At 34.3% G+C, this 24,171-nt stretch overlaps 1 protein-coding gene across 2 annotated transcripts in view; it reads right to left on the minus strand.

Moving 5' to 3' along the window:
• Nucleotides 1-612: 612 nt before the first annotated feature.
• The window catches only part of LOC149795663 (WD repeat-containing protein 11-like), a 208,123-nt gene continuing 184,564 nt past the window's right edge, over nucleotides 613-24,171 (minus strand). The window contains exons 28-30 of one of the 2 annotated variants that reach the window (XM_089964120.1): nucleotides 7,724-7,798; nucleotides 4,460-4,601; nucleotides 613-1,196 (exon numbers count right to left, since the gene is read on the minus strand). In XM_089964120.1, coding sequence (XP_089820246.1) covers nucleotides 1,087-1,196; nucleotides 4,460-4,601; nucleotides 7,724-7,798 — 327 coding nt within the window. In that variant the 3' untranslated portion in view covers nucleotides 613-1,086. The remainder of the gene's footprint in view (nucleotides 1,197-4,459; nucleotides 4,602-7,723; nucleotides 7,799-24,171) is intronic. The other variant, XM_089964121.1, reaches the window with a different exon arrangement.

The following is a 24,171-nucleotide window of genomic DNA, read 5'->3' on the forward strand; positions in this document are numbered from 1 at the left end:
AATGTTCCTATAATGTATCATTCACAGAAGGTGTTTTTGTCAAAAACAAATGTTTCTAAAATGTGTCATGCGCAGAAGATGTTTTTGTCAAAAACAAGTGTTTCTATTATGTATCATTCACATAGTATCTTTACCAAGAACACATGTTCCTATAATGTATCACGCACAGAGTATTTTCAGACAACACGTTTTTGACAGACAGAGTACTGACAGACAACCGATGATTCTAAAAATTCACAGAGTAAGTTAACGACTAACAAGTGTTACTATAATGCACCACTCAAGAAGTACATTGACCAATTAATGCACCACTCAAGTAGTACATTGACCATTCGTTTTACGTGAAACATGAGAGGTTTCAATGTCCATGATAGTGAAATACGGAGACTATTCGATCCTAGTGAAGACTCTAGGGCCTTGACATAAAGTCTAGACGAGTGTAAGTGGGCATGTATTTAACTGCCCACATCAAACTTTTGTTTTAAATTACTAAAATATCCTTTGATTATTATAAATGACTTACTTGTATGAATTTTAAATAAATAGTTTTCCAGTGTTCCCACGTTTCATTTTTTCGGCTATTGAATTTCGGATCAACTCCAACTTTGTAAACTACCGTTTCCAGTCCAATTTAAACAGACATTTCCTGCATTTCGAAGACGTTACGATGTGGCTCTACTTTTCAAAATATTGTTTTCTGCATTTAGCCAGAAATAGCAAAGAAAGTTTTGCTTAAAATATTTGTCAAATCAGTTTATCTGATTTTTAACAAATATCACCCCTCTATTTTTAATGTTGTGCTTGCAAACTATATATTAGACCGATGACGCGGGGGAATTGTCTATTTTAATTTTTTTTTTTTTTTATAGTTTCTATCAATTACAGACAAGATCGAAGCACAACTAGCGTATGTCCTGTTTTCAGCTGGTTAACAGCTTGCTAATATCACGCTGGAAGAATATCATTTTTGTAAGACTTTTTCGTTTTCATCTTTTGCTGTACTCTTCTTTCACAGTCTACTTTTCAATTATGAAAATAGCAGTCTGTCGTCTGGCTGAAGAGCAATGTTTATGTAGTTAGTGTATTTCAGACTAGATTACTGTAATAGTCTGCTGCCTCTCTGAGTTCCAGTTTGAGTAAAAGATCAGCAAACTGGTGCAGTATGGCTTCCAGTGAAACACTGTTGTTTTCTTGTCCTATAAAAGAAATATTTTTATTGTAAACCAAATTCACTTTACTGCAGCATACACCAATAGACCACACTCTAAATTTGTTCAGTCCAGCCAAGTGCTCTTTAGTCTTAATTAAGATACGGGAGAGTTGGACGAGTTGTTTATGCAGGATAGTGACGTCACTAGGGGGGTGCGGGCCACATCGGGTGATACTATCAGAGGGGGTGACACCAAAATAACGATACTAAGGATTCTGTATTGTCTGTTACGGAAGGAGGTCCATGGGGGTGACAGCATGAGTTACCGCACTGGGAGACACCAACGCTAGTGACGCCACTGATGCAGGGACAGGGTTAATTACATATTCATGTGCAGTCATGTGACACTAGCAGCCAGTCAGCTGTCAAGAATTGGCATCCTTTGTTGACATTCTGAGTCAATGAACCAATGTGTCGAAAACAAGTCATTAGCAGTCTCAGCTATTGTGCCTATAAATCCTACATTTTTTTGTTATCCTTCCCTTGTACTAGATGGTGGTGGAAGAGTTTGAGATTTCGCCGTCTTCACGTTACAATGAATAAATCCGTCGTCTTTGTTCAAGACTAATTAAGCATAGAATCTTGAATGTTGGACGGCAGATTAGTTCACAACAAAAACTATGATATCCCATGCGGATGCTGTAACCACTTAACCCTTTAAGCCCCGATCCCGTCTGTAGGCGTGATCCGGTTTCTGCATTCAATGGCCGATCCCGCCTGTAGTCGTGATTTTTTTACTGCATTCAATGGCCGATCCCGTCTCCAAGCGTGATGAATGTGTGTTAGATTCAACGTCTCTGATTGGTTAGAAATGGGTTTATTCCAAGAACTAACAACTATTAAACCAATCAGAAATGATTTTACTTTCATTTGCGGAAATTTGAATTGTTCAGAAGCTAAGGGCTCCTGTTTTGAAAGCGGTTTAACTACACGTGTTCTGGTCATGAAAAATCGTAAATGATGGCGGACGTAAGAGTGATTTTTGATGAGAGCAAAAATGAGGAGTTTCTCGGGTTTGATCTTGAAAATACTGAGCAAGCTGAGGAAAGATATGTTCATTAGTTGGATATTTTGTGAGATTTCGATTTGGACATAGAAGTTTCTGAGATTGAATCGTCCGAAGATGAGGATGCTGACAGCGCTGATGATCGAGTTCTTGCGGATAAACGTTGCACATAATTTTGTAAATTCTGTATAAATAAGTCGTGAAAGACTTGGACAAATAGGGAAAAAAAATACATCACTGTGTAGACAAATTCATTTGCAATAAATGGTGAAACTTTCTTGGATTTTAATTGGATATAAGCAGAGAAATTAAGGTAAGAGTGAATGCATGTGCACGATGTTTACAAAATTTTCAAACAGGTAAAAACTCTGGGGCACACGCAGCTAGACATAGCTTAGCGCTGCTGGGGCATAGCAGCAGTGATACTGATAACGGGTCTGGGGCTGAATGAGTTAAGCTAACGGAGTGGTCAATATAGTGGCGGTCATTAATTCTTTGACAAAACGGTCAATTCATTGGCCTGGAAGGTCAATTCGTGTTCACATCGATACCATTGTTGATCCAGTTTCAACAGTGTGCTAATTGGTGCATATGTAGTGATATGGAACGTTGGTTTAAAGTAATGTCTGTGTATTAGCTGAGTAGCATCTGCCAGCACATGTGTAATACGAGATTTTACTCAACGAGATTTTACTCATGTGTACTGCGAGATTTTACTCAGTGAGGTTTTACTCAGCGAGATTTTACTCGTGTGTAATACGTGATTTTATTCAACAGCTTCGTGTATCTTTTCAATTTATGGAGGTGTTCATCATTGGATTCCCATTAACTTTATGTGCAATGATTTAGTAAACATGGCAGCCGAAAACAACATTCATTTGTTTTTTAATATTGTCCCAGTTCTCGCCTCTTCATAAACATCAGTCTCCTGTATGATGAATGCTGTCTCAGGCCTCTTGCATTATGCTCGAAGTCTCATCGACTATTATATGTACTGGTAGTATCTGTTACGAGGTGCAGGTAAAAGTATATGGTGTTAACTCTTTAAATATCAACAAACAGCATGGGCAGTAAAATTTAAACTAAGTATACTTAGGTAGCTGGACGAACTTAACTCATTTGTCCTAATAGCATAGCAACCACGAGTTGGATAAACTTAAATCATCAGTCCTAATAGCATAGCAACCACGAGTTGGATAAACTTAAATCATCAGTCCTAATAGCATAGCAACCACGAGTTGGATAAACTTAAATCATCAGTCCTAACAGCATATCAACCACGAGTTGGACAGTTGGGGCTGGCTGTGGGGCACTAGAAATATCTGTAGGATTTGGGCCAAACAGATGAAGTTTCAAATGGCTTGCTTTGATGATGGTTCTTTGACTCAGAGTGCCAACAAACGCTGCTTATTCTTGAAAGCTGACTGGCTGATAGCGTCACGTGACTGACCATGAATCTACAATTAGCCTCTACCTGCATGACTAGTTAGAATATGTGTTCAGTATGTTACTTAAAACTGAGGAAGACAAGGCGTTTGCTGAAAATATGAAGAATGTAGTTCTGTTGTTGTATGATGCATAAATTACATTCAAGTAAACTTGGTTTACAACTTACGCAATACACAACACGAGAGAGGTTCGTTTTACAATTTATGTACAAGCACGCGACCATAAAAATAGGGTGTCAAAATCTTGACAGCTTTAAAAGCTCATTATTTTGTCTTAAATTATCAAGTTACACGCAAATTCATTTCCATTGAAGTTCAAACATACTACATCGAGGAAATGTGAAGATATATTGTACAATCTGAAAAGACCATCACCTCGATGGTCTAGATTTTCTCGAACGATATTGTAAATAAACTTTTTTAAAATAAAAACTTTGATTCTTTTGATACAAAATATCCAATATGAACAATGTATTAATTGGTATAAGGAAAAACTAAAATAATTACCATAAGCATTCACACTCATACTGATTTCGATAACTGTAGAAATTAGAACTGAAAGTTTGTGAACTTCATTACATTGCTCATTTGAAATTATAATTTTTTTTTTGTAAATAACTACTACTACTACTACTACTACTACCAATAATGGCAGTTATATTAGCCAAAGAATCATTACCTTGTGTGTCTATATAGTTTGCATGTGTGTATGATTCTATGCATGAATGTTTCTGGTTATATTTTTTGATATGTGTTCTTTAGCTGAAAAGTGCCAATTTATATAAGTGTTCATACCTGTCAAGCTCTGTTTTATGACAACTTGTTCCATGCAGGCCTCAATAAACAAGGCCGCTGTGTCGATCTGACCTAATTCTGTAAGCATCCGAATGACTCGCCAGACATCACCGACGCTAAGCACCACTAATATGGCCTTGCTCTGGGAAAATTTAATGAAACTATGTATCAATATATAGACAGAGGTAGACAGATAGACAAACAGTAAGGGACATATGAGACTGATTGTAAATTTTTAAAATTAGTTTGATGGTAGGGTGGTTAGAAAAAGAGCTATCTAGAACACTAAGAAGTGGGGTTTATTTTCATACACTGGGTGTTACTCAGCGTTATGCATATTTAATTGTATTGCATGTTTGACCTTGGTCCGTAACTGAGGGTAGAAATTTGGCCTACCTAACTGTTCTCATATTACGTTGTCATGTTGGTAACTTATCAATAAGTTGTTTACTGATATTTGAGGTTAAGGTCTAGCCTTATTTACAATTTAGAATGTTCTGGATGGGAACTTGACACCAGAATCCTCATCATTTTATTGTGTCTTATATTTTTTATGTAAGAGTGAAGTCCACAAAATTATTCATTCCTATTTTAATATCAGTCTCGAGCCATTTACTGTTGTCTTCAGGTATATTTTGAATGGAATCATTTATTTTAATTATTCATTGGAATTACAAAGACGCAATATTTTTATTTTCATTACTTATACAGCTTATCAACTACAGCTTCTTTAAATGGAATAATATTTTCTGCTAGTTCCTTACTGTTACACTATTCATCATATCCTTTCCACTTCAAAAGTGATTGCTTTCTACTTTTCATTGTTATGGCATTTAAAATCTTTTCAACTTTGTACATGTCATCTTGTTGGTCGTACTGAGATAAGCTTTTTTTCTTCTTTCTGAGTCCAATCTAATTTTTGATAAGACATTGTTCAATTCAGTGTATTTTACTTTCTTTTTTGTTCTGTTCAATTTGTTCCCACAATTGATTGATATTTGCGTAAGCAAATATACATCTTGATTAAAGTAAAGATGTTCTTTCGTCAGCCATTTAAAATAGTATAAAATCATCTAGAGAATTCTGTACACTTGACATTCGGTACAGAGTCATGCTCCGTTAGGCACATGTTTCGTTTTAATACACTGAAGATGAAACTTCTTTGAACGGCTATCGCTTATATTCAATATCAGCCTACGTCCATCATCTCCACTCCAAATACAATATCTGGCCGTTCTCATTACAATTGGTTTGTCATTTGTCTTTGGCACAGGCAATGTTTTCGCGAAAAGTAGTTGTGCATACAAGTTTTGACATAATACACATGCTATGCAATTTTATTGTATCCCAAAAATCATTGTCCGGAAATACTCTTTCAAGGTGACAAGTTTAGTGACATAATACAATATATTTTTTTAAAAAGACAATATTATCTGTTTGTATAAACAAATAACTGCATTTATGTTTGATAGCAATATGCACGACTATGGTTCAATTTCACTTTTTTTTGCCTTTCGATATAAGCCAGGAAATTTAGTTTTATTTTTATTTTCGTGCTATAGGGGCACATAATTTCAAGTATAATCTAAATATCATTTCGATTAAATCAATAATCTTATCGACAATTAAATTAGATTATTATCTTGAATACACGTGATAACTGGTGTTGATAAAGGTTTGTTAGGGACTCAAAATGGCTACTCAAGGTAGGCGCGCGTTGCATTGTGGGTATTTGCAAACACAATCGTGACGTCTGTGAAAACAAACCAGATTTACTAACTGAAGCCAGTTTTGCCAAATAAGGAATACATACTGGTATTCTAATTTATCAGTTACATTTTAATAGTAATATTTGACCACTCCGGGGGTCTAGTGGTTAGAGCATCCGCCTCGGATGCAGAAGGTCGTGGGTGCGATCCCAAGCCGAGTCATACCAAGATTTGCAAAAATTGTACAAACAGCTGTCTCGCTTGGTGCTCAGCATTAATAGTTATGTTAGGACTGAACGGCCTGGTGTCAGGATAATGTGACTGGGTGGGACATCATGATACATGTCTGTCGCATGATGCCCCAGTGCTAGACATCACTATAAACTGTCACACTGCAGACATCGTAGCGATATGACTGAAAAATTGTTAAAACTACGTTACAAATCCAAATCACACACACACAGACACACACACAAAAACAGACACACACACACACACACACACACACACACACAGTAATATTTGTATGTATCCGGGATTAGCCGAGCTTCAGGTCCCTAACTGCCCCGAGCAGTTTGTTAGGTGGTCGAGTCTGTAGATTGTTTTAATCAATGTCGCCGTCTTTAGGTGAGTACGGTGATAATTGTACATGATATACCTTGTGAGATTTCATTGACAGGTGTGTTTGGAAATAAAGGATACTAGTCACTAACCTTGAACCACCATGATTTCATTGAAAGCATGATTGATGTAGCACCCAGAAGGGGCGTTTATGACCTGATGTTTATGAAGCAATTAACAGAAGACCGATTCGTAAATACTGCTTGTCAAACAATTAAACGGATAAAAATAAGTGTTCTCAAAAGTCGGCTTGTCAAATAGTTTTAAAACATGTCGGTGATTTCAACATGATTAAATGATAATTGTGAAGCACATTGATTAAATCAGTTCTTACAAATCTTTCTGCTGCGATTATAAATTAATCAGTTCAAAGTCCAGCTTTCTTTATTCTGGGTGTAGTTGATAAATGAGTCTGCTATCTGATTTAGGAAAGAAAAGGAATGTTTCTAGCTCTTAGAAACACGATTTACAGAATATGATCAAATTTAAATTAATACAGCTCTCTCTCTCTCTCTCTCTCTCTCTCTCTGTGTCTCTCATTTCTGAAAATCTAGTTATTTCGCAAGCATTTTCTACCTGATCATTTCTGGGGCAAGCTTCATTTTCCCAAGGGTAAGTTCATGTTCTAGTCAGCTCATATATATATATATATATATATATATATATATATATATATATATATATATATATATATATATACAGAGAGAGAGAGAGAGAGAGTGAGAGAGAGAATGCCGATGTCTGTCTAAAAGTCAGACATCGGAAGACTCATCACAGTGATGGTCATAAGATGGCGTCAAGCAAACGTATTGAGAAACCATAATAGCTTTATTAAGGTGAGAATAAGCAAATATAAGGTATTCGGGGTTAGATAATATAAAATAAAAGTTATTATATTAAGCATTCACAATGCGTAATTTTTTTGTTCAATTACCTTTTCATTTTCCTCCCAGAGGTGATTGGCCCAGTTTGTCAAGACTTCCTTACATTCATCTGCTGACAACGTAGCCTAGAAAAATCATACAAGGAGAACATATAAAAACAACGCTACATGCTATTAATTCTATGTTCTAAGACCTTACACTCTCCCCACCTTACGCCAATTCCCCCAGCCACGACAGCGACCAACGATTCAATAATGCAAAATCAGTCACATATGGCCTCATATACGAGCTTGATAAGAAAATATTTCATAATGTCATTGTTAACAAATTTACTTTTCTGTACTTTTGACACTTTGGCCCCTTGTGCACAGACTACATACGCGGGGAGCGATAATGACACTACTCTTGCAGATGGGAGATGTGGTTCTGGAGGATATAACGGGCAAAACTATAGATGGACAGACGGTATCCCAATATCTCCTAATGTTACATATTGGAAAAACTATACATGGTCAGAGTGTATAACAAAATCTCCTAACGTAACATACGGGCAAAACTATAGATTCACAGACGGTATCACAATATCTCCTAATGTTACATACGGCCAAACTATAGATGGACAGAGGGTATCACAATATCTCCTAACGTAACATATGGGAAAAACGACAGATGGACAGACGGTATCCCAATATCTCCTAACGTAACATATGGGAAAAACTATAGATGGACAGAGGGTATCACAATATCTCCTAATGTTACATACGGGCAAAACTATAGATGGACACATGGTATCACAATATCTCCTAATGTTACATCCGGGCAAAACTACAGATGGACAGAGGGTATCACAATATCTCCTAACGTAACATATGGGAAAAACCATAGATGGACAGACGGTATCACAATATCTTCTAACGTTACATACAGGCAAAACTATAGATGGACAGAGGGTATCACAATATCTACTAACGTAACATATGTGAAAAACTATAGATGGACAGAGGGCATCACAATATCTCCTAATGTTACAAAAAAGGCAAACCTACAGATGGACAGAGGGTATCACAATATTTCCTAACGTAACATATGGGAAAAACTATAGAGGGACAGATGGTATCACAATATCTCCTAACGTAACATATGGGAAAAACTATAGATGGACAGACGGTATCCCAATATCTCCTAATGTTACATACAGGCAAAACTATAGATGGACAGAGGGTATCACAATATCTCCTAACGTAACATATGGGAAAAACTATAGATGGACAGACGGTACCCCAATATCTCCTAATGTTACATACGGGCAAAACTATAGATGGACAGACGGTATCACAATATCGTCTAACGTTACATACAGGCAAAACTATAGATGGACAGAGGGTATCACAATATCTACTAACGTAACATATGTGAGAAACTATAGATGGACAGAGGGCATCACAATATCTCCTAATGTTACATACAGGCAAACCTATAGATGGACAGAGGGTATCACAATATTTCCTAACGTAACATATGGGAAAAACTATAGATGGACAGACGGTACCCCAATATCTCCTAATCTTACATACAGGCAAAACTATAGATGGACAGAGGGTATCACAATATCTACTCACGTAACATATGTGAAAAAATATAGATGGACAGATTACATCACAATATCTCCTAATGTTACATACAGGCAAAACTATAGATGGACAGATGGTATCAGAATATCTCCTAATGTTACATATGGGAAAAACTATAGATGGACAGATGGCATCACAATATCTCCTAATGTTACATACGGGCAAAAGTATAGATGGAGAGATCGTATCATAATATCTCCTAATGTTACATATGGGCAAAACTATAGATGGACAGAGGGTATCACAATATCCCCTAAGGTAACATATGGGAAAAACTATAGATGAACAGATGGTATCACAATATCTCCTAATGTTACATAAGGGCAAAACTATAGATTGACATAGGGTATCACAATATCTCCTAACGTAACATATAGGAAAAACTATAGATGGACAGACGGTATCCAAATATCTCCTAATGTTACATATGGGCAAAACTGTAGATGGACAGATGGTATCACAATATCTCCTAATGTTACATACGGACAAAACTATAGATGGACAGATGGTATCAGAATATCTACTAATGTTACATATGGGAAAAAGTATAGATGGACAGATGGTATCCCAATATCTCCTAATGTTACATACGGACAAAACTATAGATGGACAGAGTGTATCACAATATCTCCTAATGTAACATATAGGAAAAACTATAGATGGACAGACGGTATCCAAATATCTCCTAATGTTACATATGGGCAAAACTGTAGATGGACAGATGGTATCACAATATCTCCTAATGTTGCATATGGGCAAAACTATAGATGGACAGAGGGTATCACAATATCCCCTAAGGTAACAGATGGGAAAAACTATAGATGAACAGATGGTATCACAATATCTCCTAATGTTACATACGGGCAAAACTATAGATTGACATAGGGTATCACAATATCTCCTAACGTAACATATGTAAAAAACTATAGATGGACAGATGGTATCACAATATCTCCTAATGTTACATACGGGCAAAACTATAGACGGACAGAGGGTATCACAATATCTACTAACGTAACATATGTAAAAAACTATAGATGGACAGATGGTATCACAATATCTCCTAATGTTACATACACGCAAAACTATAGATGGACAGACGGTATCACAATATCTCCTAATGTTACATACGGGCAAAACTATAGACGGACAGATGGTATCATAATATCTCCTAATGTTACATACGGGCAAAACTATAGATTGACATAGGGTATCACAATATCTCCTAATGTTACATACGGGTAAAACTATAGACGGACAGACGGTATCACAAGATCTCCTAACGTAACATATGGGAAAACTATAGATGGACAGACGGTATCACAAGATCTCCTAACGTAACATATGGGAAAACTATAGATGGACAGACGGTATCCCAATATCTCCTAATGTTACATATGGGCAAAACTATAGATGGGCAGATGGTATCACAATATCTCCTAATGTTACATACGGGTAAAACTATAGACGGACAGACGGTATCACAAGATCTCCTAACGTAACATATGGGAAAACTATAGATGGACAGACGGTATCACAAGATCACCTAACGTAACATATGGGAAAACTATAGACGGACAGACGGTATCACAAGATCTCCTAACGTAACATATGGGAAAACTATAGATGGACAGATGGTATCACAATATCTCCTAATGTTACATATGGGCAAAACTATAGATGGACAGATGGTATCACAATATCTCCTAATGTTACATATGGGCAAAACTATAGACGGACAGACGGTATCACAAGATCTCCTAACGTAACATATGGGAAAACTATAGACGGACAGACGGTATCCCAATATCTCCTAATGTAACATATGGGCAAAACTATAGATGGACAGAGGGTATCACAATATCCACTAACGTAACATATATGAAAAACTATAGATGGACAGATGGTATCACAATGTCTCCTAATGTTACATATGGGCAAAACTATAGATGGACAGACGGTATCCCAATATCTCCTAATGTTACATACGGGCAAAACTATAGATGGAAAGAGTGTATCACAGTATCTCCTAACGAAACATATGGGAAAAACTATAGATGGAGAGATGGTATCACAATTTCTCCTAATGTTACATATGGGCAAAACTATAGATGGACAGATGGTATCGCAATATCTCCTAATGTTACATATGAGCAAAACTATAGATGGACAGATGGTATCACAATATCTCCTAATGTTACATATGGGCAAAACTATAGATGGACAGACGGTATCCCAATATCTCCTAATGCTACATATGGGCAAAACTATAGATGGACAGATGGTATCACAATATCTCCTAATGTTACATACGGGTAAAACTATAGACGGACAGACGGTATCACAAGATCTCCTAACATAACATATGGGAAAACTATAGATGGACAGACGGTATCCCAATATCTCCTAATGTAACATATGGGCAAAACTATAGATGGACAGAGGGTATCACAATATCTACTAACGCAACATATGTGAAAAACTATAGATGGACAGATGGTATCACAATATTTCCTAATGTTACACACGGGGAAAACTATAGATGGACAGACGGTATCACAATATCTCGTAACGTAACATATAGGAAAAACTATAGATGAACAGACGGTATCCTAATATCTCCTAATGTTACATATGGGCAAAACTATAGATGGACAGATGGTATCACAATATCTCCTAATGTTACATATGGGCAAAACTATAGATGGACAGAGGGTATCACAATATCTCCTAACGTAACATATGGGAAAAACTATAGATGAACAGATGGTATCACAATATCTCCTAATGTTACATACGGGCAAAACTATAGATTGACATAGGGTATCACAATCTCTCCTAACGTAACATATGGGAAAAACTATAGATGGACAGATGGCATCACAATATCTCCTAATGTTACATATGGGCAAATCTATAGATGGATAGAGGGTATCACAATATCTCCTAACGTAACATATGGGAAAACTATAGATGGACAGACGGTATCACAATATCTCCTAATGTTACATATGGGAAAAACTATAGATGGACAGACGGTATCCCAATATATCCTAATGTTACATATGGGCAAAACTATAGATGAACAGATGGTATCACAATATCTCCTAATGTTACAAATGGGAAAAACTATAGATGGACAGATGGTATCCCATTATCTCCTAATGTTACATACGGGCAAAACTATAGATGGACAGACGGTATCCGAGTATCTCCTAATGTTACATACGGGCAAAACTATAGATGGACAGACGGTATCAGAATATCTCCTAATGTTACATATGGGCAAAACTATAGATGGACAGATGGTATCACACTATCTCCTAATGTTACATATGGGCAAAACTATAGATGAACAGATGGTATCACAATATCTCCTAATGTTACAAATGGGAAAAACTATAGATGGACAGATGGTATCCCAATATCTCCTAATGTTACATACGGGCAAAACTATAGATGGACAGACGGTATCCGAGTATCTCGTGATGTTACATACGGGCAAAACTATAGATGGACAGACGGTATCAGAATATCTCCTAATGTTACATATGGGCAAAACTATAGATGGACAGATGGTATCACACTATCTCCTAATGTTACATATGGGCAAAACTATAGATGGACAGATGGTATCACAATATCTCCTAATGTTACATGTGGGCAAAACTATAGATGGAGAGACGGTATCACACTATCTCCTAATGTTACATGTGGGCAAAACTATAGATGGACAGACGGTATCACAATATCTCCTAATGTTACATGTGGGCAAAACTATAGATGGACAGACGGTATCACACTATATCCTAATGTTACATACGGGCAAAACTATGGATGGACAGACGGTATCACAATATCTCCTAATGTTACATACGGGCAAAACTATAGATGGACAGACGGTATCACACTATCTCTCCTAATGTTACATACGGGCAAAACTATAGATGGACAGACGGTATCACAATATCTCCTAATGTTACATACGGGCAAAACTATAGATGGACAGACGGTATCACAATATCTCCTAATGTTACATGTGGGCAAAACTATAGATGGAGAGACGGTATCACACTATCTCCTAATGTTACATACGGGCAAAACTATAGATGGACAGACGGTATCACAATATCTCCTAATGTTACATACGGGCAAAACTATAGATGGACAGACGGTATCACAATATCTCCTAATGTTACATACGGGCAAAACTATAGATGGACAGACGGTATCACAATATCTCCTAATGTTACATACGGGCAAAACTATAGATGGACAGACGGTATCACAATATCTCCTAATGTTACATACGGGCAAAACTATAAATGGACAGACGGTATCACAATATCTCCTAATGTTACATACGGGCAAAACTATAGATGGACAGACGGTATCACAATATCTCCTAATGTTACATACGGGCAAAACTATAGATGGACAGACGGTATCACAATATCTCCTAATGTTACATACGGGCAAAACTACAGAGTGACAGACGGTATCACAATATCTCCTAATGTTACATACGGGCAAAACTATAGATGGACAGACGGTATCACAATATCTCCTAATGTTACATATGGGCAAAACTATAGATTGACAGACGGTATCACAATATCTCCTAATGTTACATACGGGCAAAACTATAGATGGACAGACGGTATCACACTATCTCTCCTAATGTTACATACGGGCAAAACTATAGATGGACAGACGGTATCACAATATCTCCTAATGTTACATACGGGCAAAACTATAGATGGACAGACGGTATCACAATATCTCCTAATGTTACATACGGGCAAAACTATAGATTGACAGACGGTATCACAATATCTCCTAATGTTACATATGGGCAAAACTATAGATGGACAGACGGTATCACAATATCTCCTAATGTTACATACGGGCAAAACTATAGATGGACAGACAGTATCACACTATCTCTCCTAATGTTACATACGGGCAAAACTATAGATGGACAGACGGTATCACAATATCTCCTAATGTTACATATGGGCAAAACTATAGATGGACAGATGGTATCACAATATCTCCTAATGTTACATATGGGCAAAACTATAGACGGACAGACGGTATCACAAGATCTCCTAACGTAACATATGGGAAAACTATAGACGGACAGACGGTATCCCAATATCTCCTAATGTAACATATGGGCAAAACTATAGATGGACAGAGGGTATCACAATATCCACTAACGTAACATATATGAAAAACTATAGATGGACAGATGGTATCACAATGTCTCCTAATGTTACATATGGGCAAAACTATAGATGGACAGACGGTATCCCAATATCTCCTAATGTTACATACGGGCAAAACTATAGATGGAAAGAGTGTATCACAGTATCTCCTAACGTAACATATGGGAAAAACTATAGATGGAGAGATGGTATCACAATTTCTCCTAATGTTACATATGGGCAAAACTATAGATGGACAGATGGTATCGCAATATCTCCTAATGTTACATATGAGCAAAACTATAGATGGACAGACGGTATCACAATATCTCCTAATGTTACATATGGGCAAAACTATAGATGGACAGACGGTATCCCAATATCTCCTAATGCTACATATGGGCAAAACTATAGATGGACAGATGGTATCACAATATCTCCTAATGTTACATACGGGTAAAACTATAGACGGACAGACGGTATCACAAGATCTCCTAACGTAACATATGGGAAAACTATAGATGGACAGACGGTATCCCAATATCTCCTAATGTAACATATGGGCAAAACTATAGATGGACAGAGGGTATCACAATATCTACTAACGCAACATATGTGAAAAACTATAGATGGACAGATGGTATCACAATATTTCCTAATGTTACACACGGGGAAAACTATAGATGGACAGACGGTATCACAATATCTCGTAACGTAACATATAGGAAAAACTATAGATGAACAGACGGTATCCTAATATCTCCTAATGTTACATATGGGCAAAACTATAGATGGACAGATGGTATCACAATATCTCCTAATGTTACATATGGGCAAAACTATAGATGGACAGAGGGTATCACAATATCTCCTAACGTAACATATGGGAAAAACTATAGATGAACAGATGGTATCACAATATCTCCTAATGTTACATACGGGCAAAACTATAGATTGACATAGGGTATCACAATCTCTCCTAACGTAACATATGGGAAAAACTATAGATGGACAGATGGCATCACAATATCTCCTAATGTTACATATGGGCAAATCTATAGATGGATAGAGGGTATCACAATATCTCCTAACGTAACATATGGGAAAACTATAGATGGACAGACGGTATCACAATATCTCCTAATGTTACATATGGGAAAAACTATAGATGGACAGACGGTATCCCAATATATCCTAATGTTACATATGGGCAAAACTATAGATGAACAGATGGTATCACAATATCTCCTAATGTTACAAATGGGAAAAACTATAGATGGACAGATGGTATCCCAATATCTCCTAATGTTACATACGGGCAAAACTATAGATGGACAGACGGTATCCGAGTATCTCCTAATGTTACATACGGGCAAAACTATAGATGGACAGACGGTATCAGAATATCTCCTAATGTTACATATGGGCAAAACTATAGATGGACAGATGGTATCACACTATCTCCTAATGTTACATATGGGCAAAACTATAGATGAACAGATGGTATCACAATATCTCCTAATGTTCCAAATGGGAAAAACTATAGATGGACAGATGGTATCCCAATATCTCCTAATGTTACATACGGGCAAAACTATAGATGGACAGACGGTATCCGAGTATCTCGTGATGTTACATACGGGCAAAACTATAGATGGACAGACGGTATCAGAATATCTCCTAATGTTACATATGGGCAAAACTATAGATGGACAGATGGTATCACACTATCTCCTAATGTTACATATGGGCAAAACTATAGATGGACAGATGGTATCACAATATCTCCTAATGTTACATGTGGGCAAAACTATAGATGGAGAGACGGTATCACACTATCTCCTAATGTTACATGTGGGCAAAACTATAGATGGACAGACGGTATCACAATATCTCCTAATGTTACATGTGGGCAAAACTATAGATGGACAGACGGTATCACACTATATCCTAATGTTACATACGGGCAAAACTATAGATGGACAGACGGTATCACAATATCTCCTAATGTTACATACGGGCAAAACTATAGATGGACAGACGGTATCACACTATCTCTCCTAATGTTACATACGGGCAAAACTATAGATGGACAGACGGTATCACAATATCTCCTAATGTTACATACGGGCAAAACTATAGATGACAGACGGTATCACAATATCTCCTAATGTTACATGTGGGCAAAACTATAGATGGAGAGACGGTATCACACTATCTCCTAATGTTACATACGGGCAAAACTATAGATGGACAGACGGTATCACAATATCTCCTAATGTTACATACGGGCAAAACTATAGATGGACAGACGGTATCACAATATCTCCTAATGTTACATACGGGCAAAACTATAGATGGACAGACGGTATCACAATATCTCCTAATGTTACATGTGGGCAAAACTATAGATGGAGAGACGGTATCACACTATCTCCTAATGTTACATGTGGGCAAAACTATAAATGGACAGACGGTATCACACTATCTCCTAATGTTACATACGGGCAAAACTATAGATGGACAGACGGTATCACAATATCTCCTAATGTTACATACGGGCAAAACTATAGATGGACAGACGGTATCACAATATCTCCTAATGTTACATACGGGCAAAACTATAGATGGACAGACGGTATCACAATATCTCCTAATGTTACATACGGGCAAAACTATAGAGTGACAGACGGTATCACAATATCTCCTAATGTTACATACGGGCAAAACTATAGATGGACAGACGGTATCACAATATCTCCTAATGTTACATATGGGCAAAACTATAGATGGACAGACGGTATCACAATATCTCCTAATGTTACATACGGGCAAAACTATAGATGGACAGACGGTATCACACTATCTCTCCTAATGTTACATACGGGCAAAACTATAGATGGACAGACGGTATCACAATATCTCCTAATGTTACATACGGGCAAAACTATAGATGGACAGACGGTATCACAATATCTCCTAATGTTACATACGGGCAAAACTATAGATTGACAGACGGTATCACAATATCTCCTAATGTTACATATGGGCAAAACTATAGATGGACAGACGGTATCACAATATCTCCTAATGTTACATACGGGCAAAACTATAGATGGACAGACAGTATCACACTATCTCTCCTAATGTTACATACGGGCAAAACTATAGATGGACAGACGGTATCACAATATCTCCTAATGTTACCTATGGGCAAAACTATAGATTGACAGACGGTATCACAATATCTCCTAATGTTACATACGGGCAAAAGTATAGATGGAGAGACGGTATCACACTATCTCTCCTAATGTTACATACGGGCAAAACTATAGATGGACAGACGGTATCACAATATCTCCTAATGTTACATACGGGCAAAACTATAGATGGACAGACGGTATCACAATATCTCCTAATGTTACATACGGGCAAAACTATAGATTGACAGACGGTATCACAATATCTCCTAATGTTACATACGGGCAAAACTATAGATGGACAGACGGTATCACAATATCTCCTAATGTTACATACGGGCAAAACTATAGATGGACAGACGGTATCCCAATATCTCCTAATGTTGCATATGGGCAAAACTATAGATGGACTGACGTTATCACAATATCTCCTAATGTTACATATGGGCAAAACTATAGATGGACAGACGGTATCACAATATCTCCTAATGTTACATACGGGCAAAACTATAGATGACAGACGGTATCACAATATCTCCTAATGTTACATACGGGCAAAACTATAGATGGACAGACGGTATCACAATATCTCCTAATGTTACATATGGGCAAAACTATAGATGGACAGACGGTATCACAATATCTCCTAATGTTACATATGGGCAAAACTATAGATGGACAGAGGGTAACACAATATCTCTTAATTTTATTTTAAAGTTCTGTTATCGACGATGATGAGAGTTTCGAACGATTTATTAAACAATTTTCTTCTCTGATTTCTGGAAGGAATTGTAATGTATATTTTTTAAAAATTAAATATACTGAGACAAAGACATATAGACACGTATGCGGACATAAATTTGTTATTAGGACTGTTCAGTCGATTCATAAGACGAAGCTGTACATGGTCATATTATCTTCACATGGCACAGATTTTAAAGATAACAGTTTGCAACGAGTGTAAGCGTCTCTTATGTAATCTATTATTCAGAACTTACCATATTTACCCCATGATCTGAAGTCTTAAGATAAACCTTACGTTTACCTGGAGTTTACCTTGAAGCTTCAGTAAGTCACGTGTTTCTTTGAAAACCGCGTTACACGTTCGGTGCTCGTGAGTACGCAAATGGACAAGAGTTGCAATTATTACTTCCTGGTTAGTACCCAAAATTTGGTTCCAGTATATTTAAGAGCAATTTTTTTTCCCCTTCTCATTTTAGTTTGATGCACAAGCTAGTGTTAGACATTTTGGTATGGATATAAAGGAAATTGTTTATTATTTAGAATATAATAATTACTACAGGGTTATCTGTGCATTTTGGGACAGCGATCAGTGAGTAATGAGGTACTGTAGCAGGTGCCAAAGTGAAATCTGTAATTCACTGCACATTGTTTTGTTTACAGTCCAACCTCTCAAACAAATGCTGGCTAACATAATCTGAGTCCTGTCAGGATCTTGGCATTCTAGGTTTATTATTATTACAGGTAGTTGACATTTTGTGTATGTTGGCTTTAAAATAGAACTATGAAATCAACAATTTAAATTGCTAAATTTATCTTACAAATGTCAAAGTCTTAAACTGTAAAATTTAATTTTTTAGAATCTTGCAAATGTATTAATTTTCATAGTGTCCATGGTGTTGATGCTCATTATTATCCCCATGTATGTATTGTTGCACCATTATTATTATTATCATATATGTATTGTTACACCATAATTGTCATCATGTATGTATTGTTACACCATTATCATCATCATGTATGTATTGTTACGCCATTATTATCATCATGTATATATTGTTACACCATTATTATTATTATCATACATGTATTGTTACACCATTATTATCATCATGTATGTATTGTTACACCATTATTATTATTATCATACATATATTGTTACACCATAATTGTCATCATGTATGTATTGTTACACCATTATTATTATTATCATATATGTATTGTTACACCATTATTGTTATCATGTATGTATTGTTACACCATTATTATCATCATGTATGTATTGTTACACCATTATTATTATTATCATACATGTATTGTTACACCATTATTATCATCATGTATGTATTGTTACACCATTATTATCATCATGTATGTATTGTTACACCATTATCATCATCATATATGTATTGTTACACCATTATTATTATCATCATATATGTATTGTTACACCATAATTGTCATCATGTATGTATTGTTACACCATTATTATTATTATCATATATGTATTGTTACACCATTATTGTTATCATGTATGTATTGTTACACCATTATTATCATCATGTATGTATTCTTACACCATTATTATTATTATCATACATGTATTGTTACACCATTGTTATCATCATGTATGTATTGTTACACCATTATTATCATCATGTATGTATTGTTACACCATTATCATCATCATGTATGTATTGTTACACCATTATTATCATCATGTATGTATTGTTACACCATTATCATCATCATATATGTATTGTTACACCATTATTGTTATCATGTATGTATTGTTACACCATTATTATCATCATGTATGTATTGTTACACCATTATTATTATTATCATATATGTATTGTTACACCATAATTGTCATCATGTATGTATTGTTACACCATTATCATCATCATGTATGTATTGTTACGCCATTATTATCATCATGTATATATTGTTACACCATTATTATTATTATCATATATGTATTGTTACACCATAATTGTCATCATGTATGTATTGTTACACAATTATTATTATTATCATACATGTATTGTTACACCATTATTATTATTATCATATATGTATTGTTACACCATTATTGTTATCATGTATGTATTGTTACACCATTATTATCATCATGTATGTATTGTTACACCATTATTATTATTATCATATATGTATTGTTACACCATTATTATTATTATCATATATGTATTGTTACACCATTATTATTATTATCATATATGTATTGTTACACCATTATTGTTATCATGTATGTATTGTTACACCATTATTATTATTATCATATATGTATTGTTACACCATAATTGTCATCATGTATGTATTGTTACACCATTATCATCATCATGTATGTATTGTTACGCCATTATTATCATCATGTATGTATTGTTACACCATTATTATTATTATCATATATGTATTGTTACACCATTATTATTATTATCATATATGTATTGTTACACCATTATTATTATTATCATATATGTATTGTTACACCATAATTGTCATCATGTATGTATTGTTACACCATTATTATTATTATCATATATGTATTGTTACACCATAATTGTCATCATGTATGTATTGTTACACCATTATTATTATTATCATATATGTATTGTTACACCATTATTGTTATCATGTATGTATTGTTACACCATTATTATTATTATCATACATGTATTGTTACACCATTATTGTTATCATGTATGTATTGTTACACCATTATTATCATCATGTATGTATTGTTACACCATTATTATCATCATGTATGTATTGTTACACCATTATTATCATCATGTATGTATTGTTACACCATTATCATCATCATATATGTATTGTTACACCATTATTGTTATCATGTATGTATTGTTACACCATTATTATCATCATGTATGTATTGTTACACCATTATTATTATTATCATATATGTATTGTTACACCATAATTGTCATCATGTATGTATTGTTACACCATTATCATCATCATGTATGTATTGTTACGCCATTATTATCATCATGTATATATTGTTACACCATTATTATTATTATCATATATGTATTGTTACACCATAATTGTCATCATGTATGTATTGTTACACCATTATCATCATCATGTATGTCTTCTTACGCCATTATTATCATCATGTATATATTGTTACACCATTATTATTATTATTATCATATATGTATTGTTACACAATTATTATCATCATATATGCATTATTACATCATTGTTATCATCATGTATGTATTGTTCCACCATTATTGTCATCATGTATGTATTGTTACACCATTATTATTATTATCATACATGTATTGTTACACCATTATTATTATTATCATATATGTATTGTTACACCATAATTGTCATCATGTATGTATTGTTACACCATAATTGTCATCATGTATGTATTGTTACACCATTATTATTATTATCATATATGTATTGTTACACCATTATTATTATTATCATATATGTATTGTTACACCATTATTGTTATCATGTATGTATTGTTACACCATTATTATTATTATCATACATGTATTGTGACACCATTATTGTCATCATGTATGTATTGTTACACCATTATTATCATCATGTATGTATTGTTACACCATTATTATTATTATCATATATGTATTGTTACACCATTATTGTCATCATGTGTGTATTGTTACACCATTATTATCACCATGTATGTATTGTTTCATCATTATTATTATTATTATCATATATGTATTGTTACACAATTATTATCATCATATATGTATTATTACATCATTGTTATCATCATGTATGTATTGTTACATCATTGTTATCATTATGTATGTATTGTTACACCATTATTATTATTATCATAAAAGCATTGTTGCACCATTATTGTCATCAGGTATGTATTGTTACACCATTATTGTCATCATGTATGTATTGTTACACCATTATTATTATTATTATCATATATGTATTGTTACACAATTATTATCATCATATATGTATTATTACACCATTATTGTCATCATGTATGTATTGTTACACCATTATTATTATTATTATCATATATGTATTGTTACACAATTATTATCATCATATATGTATTATTACATCATTGTTATCATCATGTATGTATTGTTTCATCATTATTATCATTATGTATGTATTGTTACATCATTATAATCATCATGTATGTATTGTTTCATCATTATTATCATCATATATGTATTGTTACATCATTATTATCATCATATATGTATTGTTACATCATTATTATCATCATGTATGTATTGTTTCATCATTATTATCATCATGTATGCATTGTTACACCATTATTGTCATCATGTATGCATTGTTACATCATTATTATCATCATGTATGTATTGTTGCATCATAATTATCATCATGTATGCATTGTTTCATCATTATTATCATCATGTATGCATTGTTTCATCATTATTATCATCATGTATGTATTGTTTCATCATTGTTATCATCATGTATGTATTGTTGCATCATTATTATCATCATATTTGTATTGTTACATCATTATCAACATTATGTTTGCATTGCTACATCATTATTATCATCATGTATGTATTGTTACATGATTATTATCATCATGTATGTATTGTTACACCATTATTGTCATCATGTATGTATTGTTACACCATTGTTATTATTATCATATATGTATTGTTACACCATTACTGTCATCATGTATGTATTGTTTCATCATTGTTATCATCATGTATGTATTGTTACACCATTATTGTCATCATGTATGTATTGTTACATCATTATTATCATCATGAATGTATTGTTTCATCATTATTATCATCATGTATGTATTGTTTCATCATTATTATCATCATGTATGTATTGTTTCATTATTATTATCATCATGTATGTATTGTTACACCATCATTATCATCATGTATGTATTGTTACATCATTATTATCATCATGTATGTATTGTTACATCATTATTATCATCATGCATGTATTGTTACACCATTATTGTCATCATGTATGTATTATTACATCATTTTTGTCATCATGTACGTATTGTTACACCATTATTGTCATCATGTATGTATTGTTTCATCATTATTATCATCATGTATGTATTGTTTCATCATTATTATCATTATGTATGTATTGTTACATCATTATAATCATCATGTATGTATTGTTACATCATTATTATCATCATGTATGCATTGTTACATCATTATTATCATCATGCATGTATTGTTACACCATTACTGTCATCATGTATGCATTGTTTCATCATTATTATCATCATGTATGGATTGTTTCATTATTATTATCATCATGTATGTATTGTTACATCATTATTATCATCATGTATGTATTGTTACATCATTATTATCATCATGCATGTATTGTTACACCATTATTGTCATCATGTATGTATTGTTACATCATTATTATCATCATGTATGTATTGTTTCATCATTATTATCATCATGTATGTATTGTTACATCATTATTATCATCATGTATGTATTGTTACATCATTATTATCATCATGCATGTATTGTTACATCATTATTGTCATCATGTATGTATTGCTACATCATTATTATCATCATGTATGTATTGTTTCATCATTATTATCATCATGTATGTATTGTTATACCATTATTGTCATCATGTGTGCATTGTTACATCATTATTA

The sequence above is a fragment of the Sinohyriopsis cumingii genome, chromosome 7, assembly GCF_028554795.1.
Source record: "Sinohyriopsis cumingii isolate HCF-2022 chromosome 7, ASM2855479v2, whole genome shotgun sequence".
NCBI lineage: Eukaryota > Metazoa > Mollusca > Bivalvia > Unionida > Unionidae > Sinohyriopsis > Sinohyriopsis cumingii.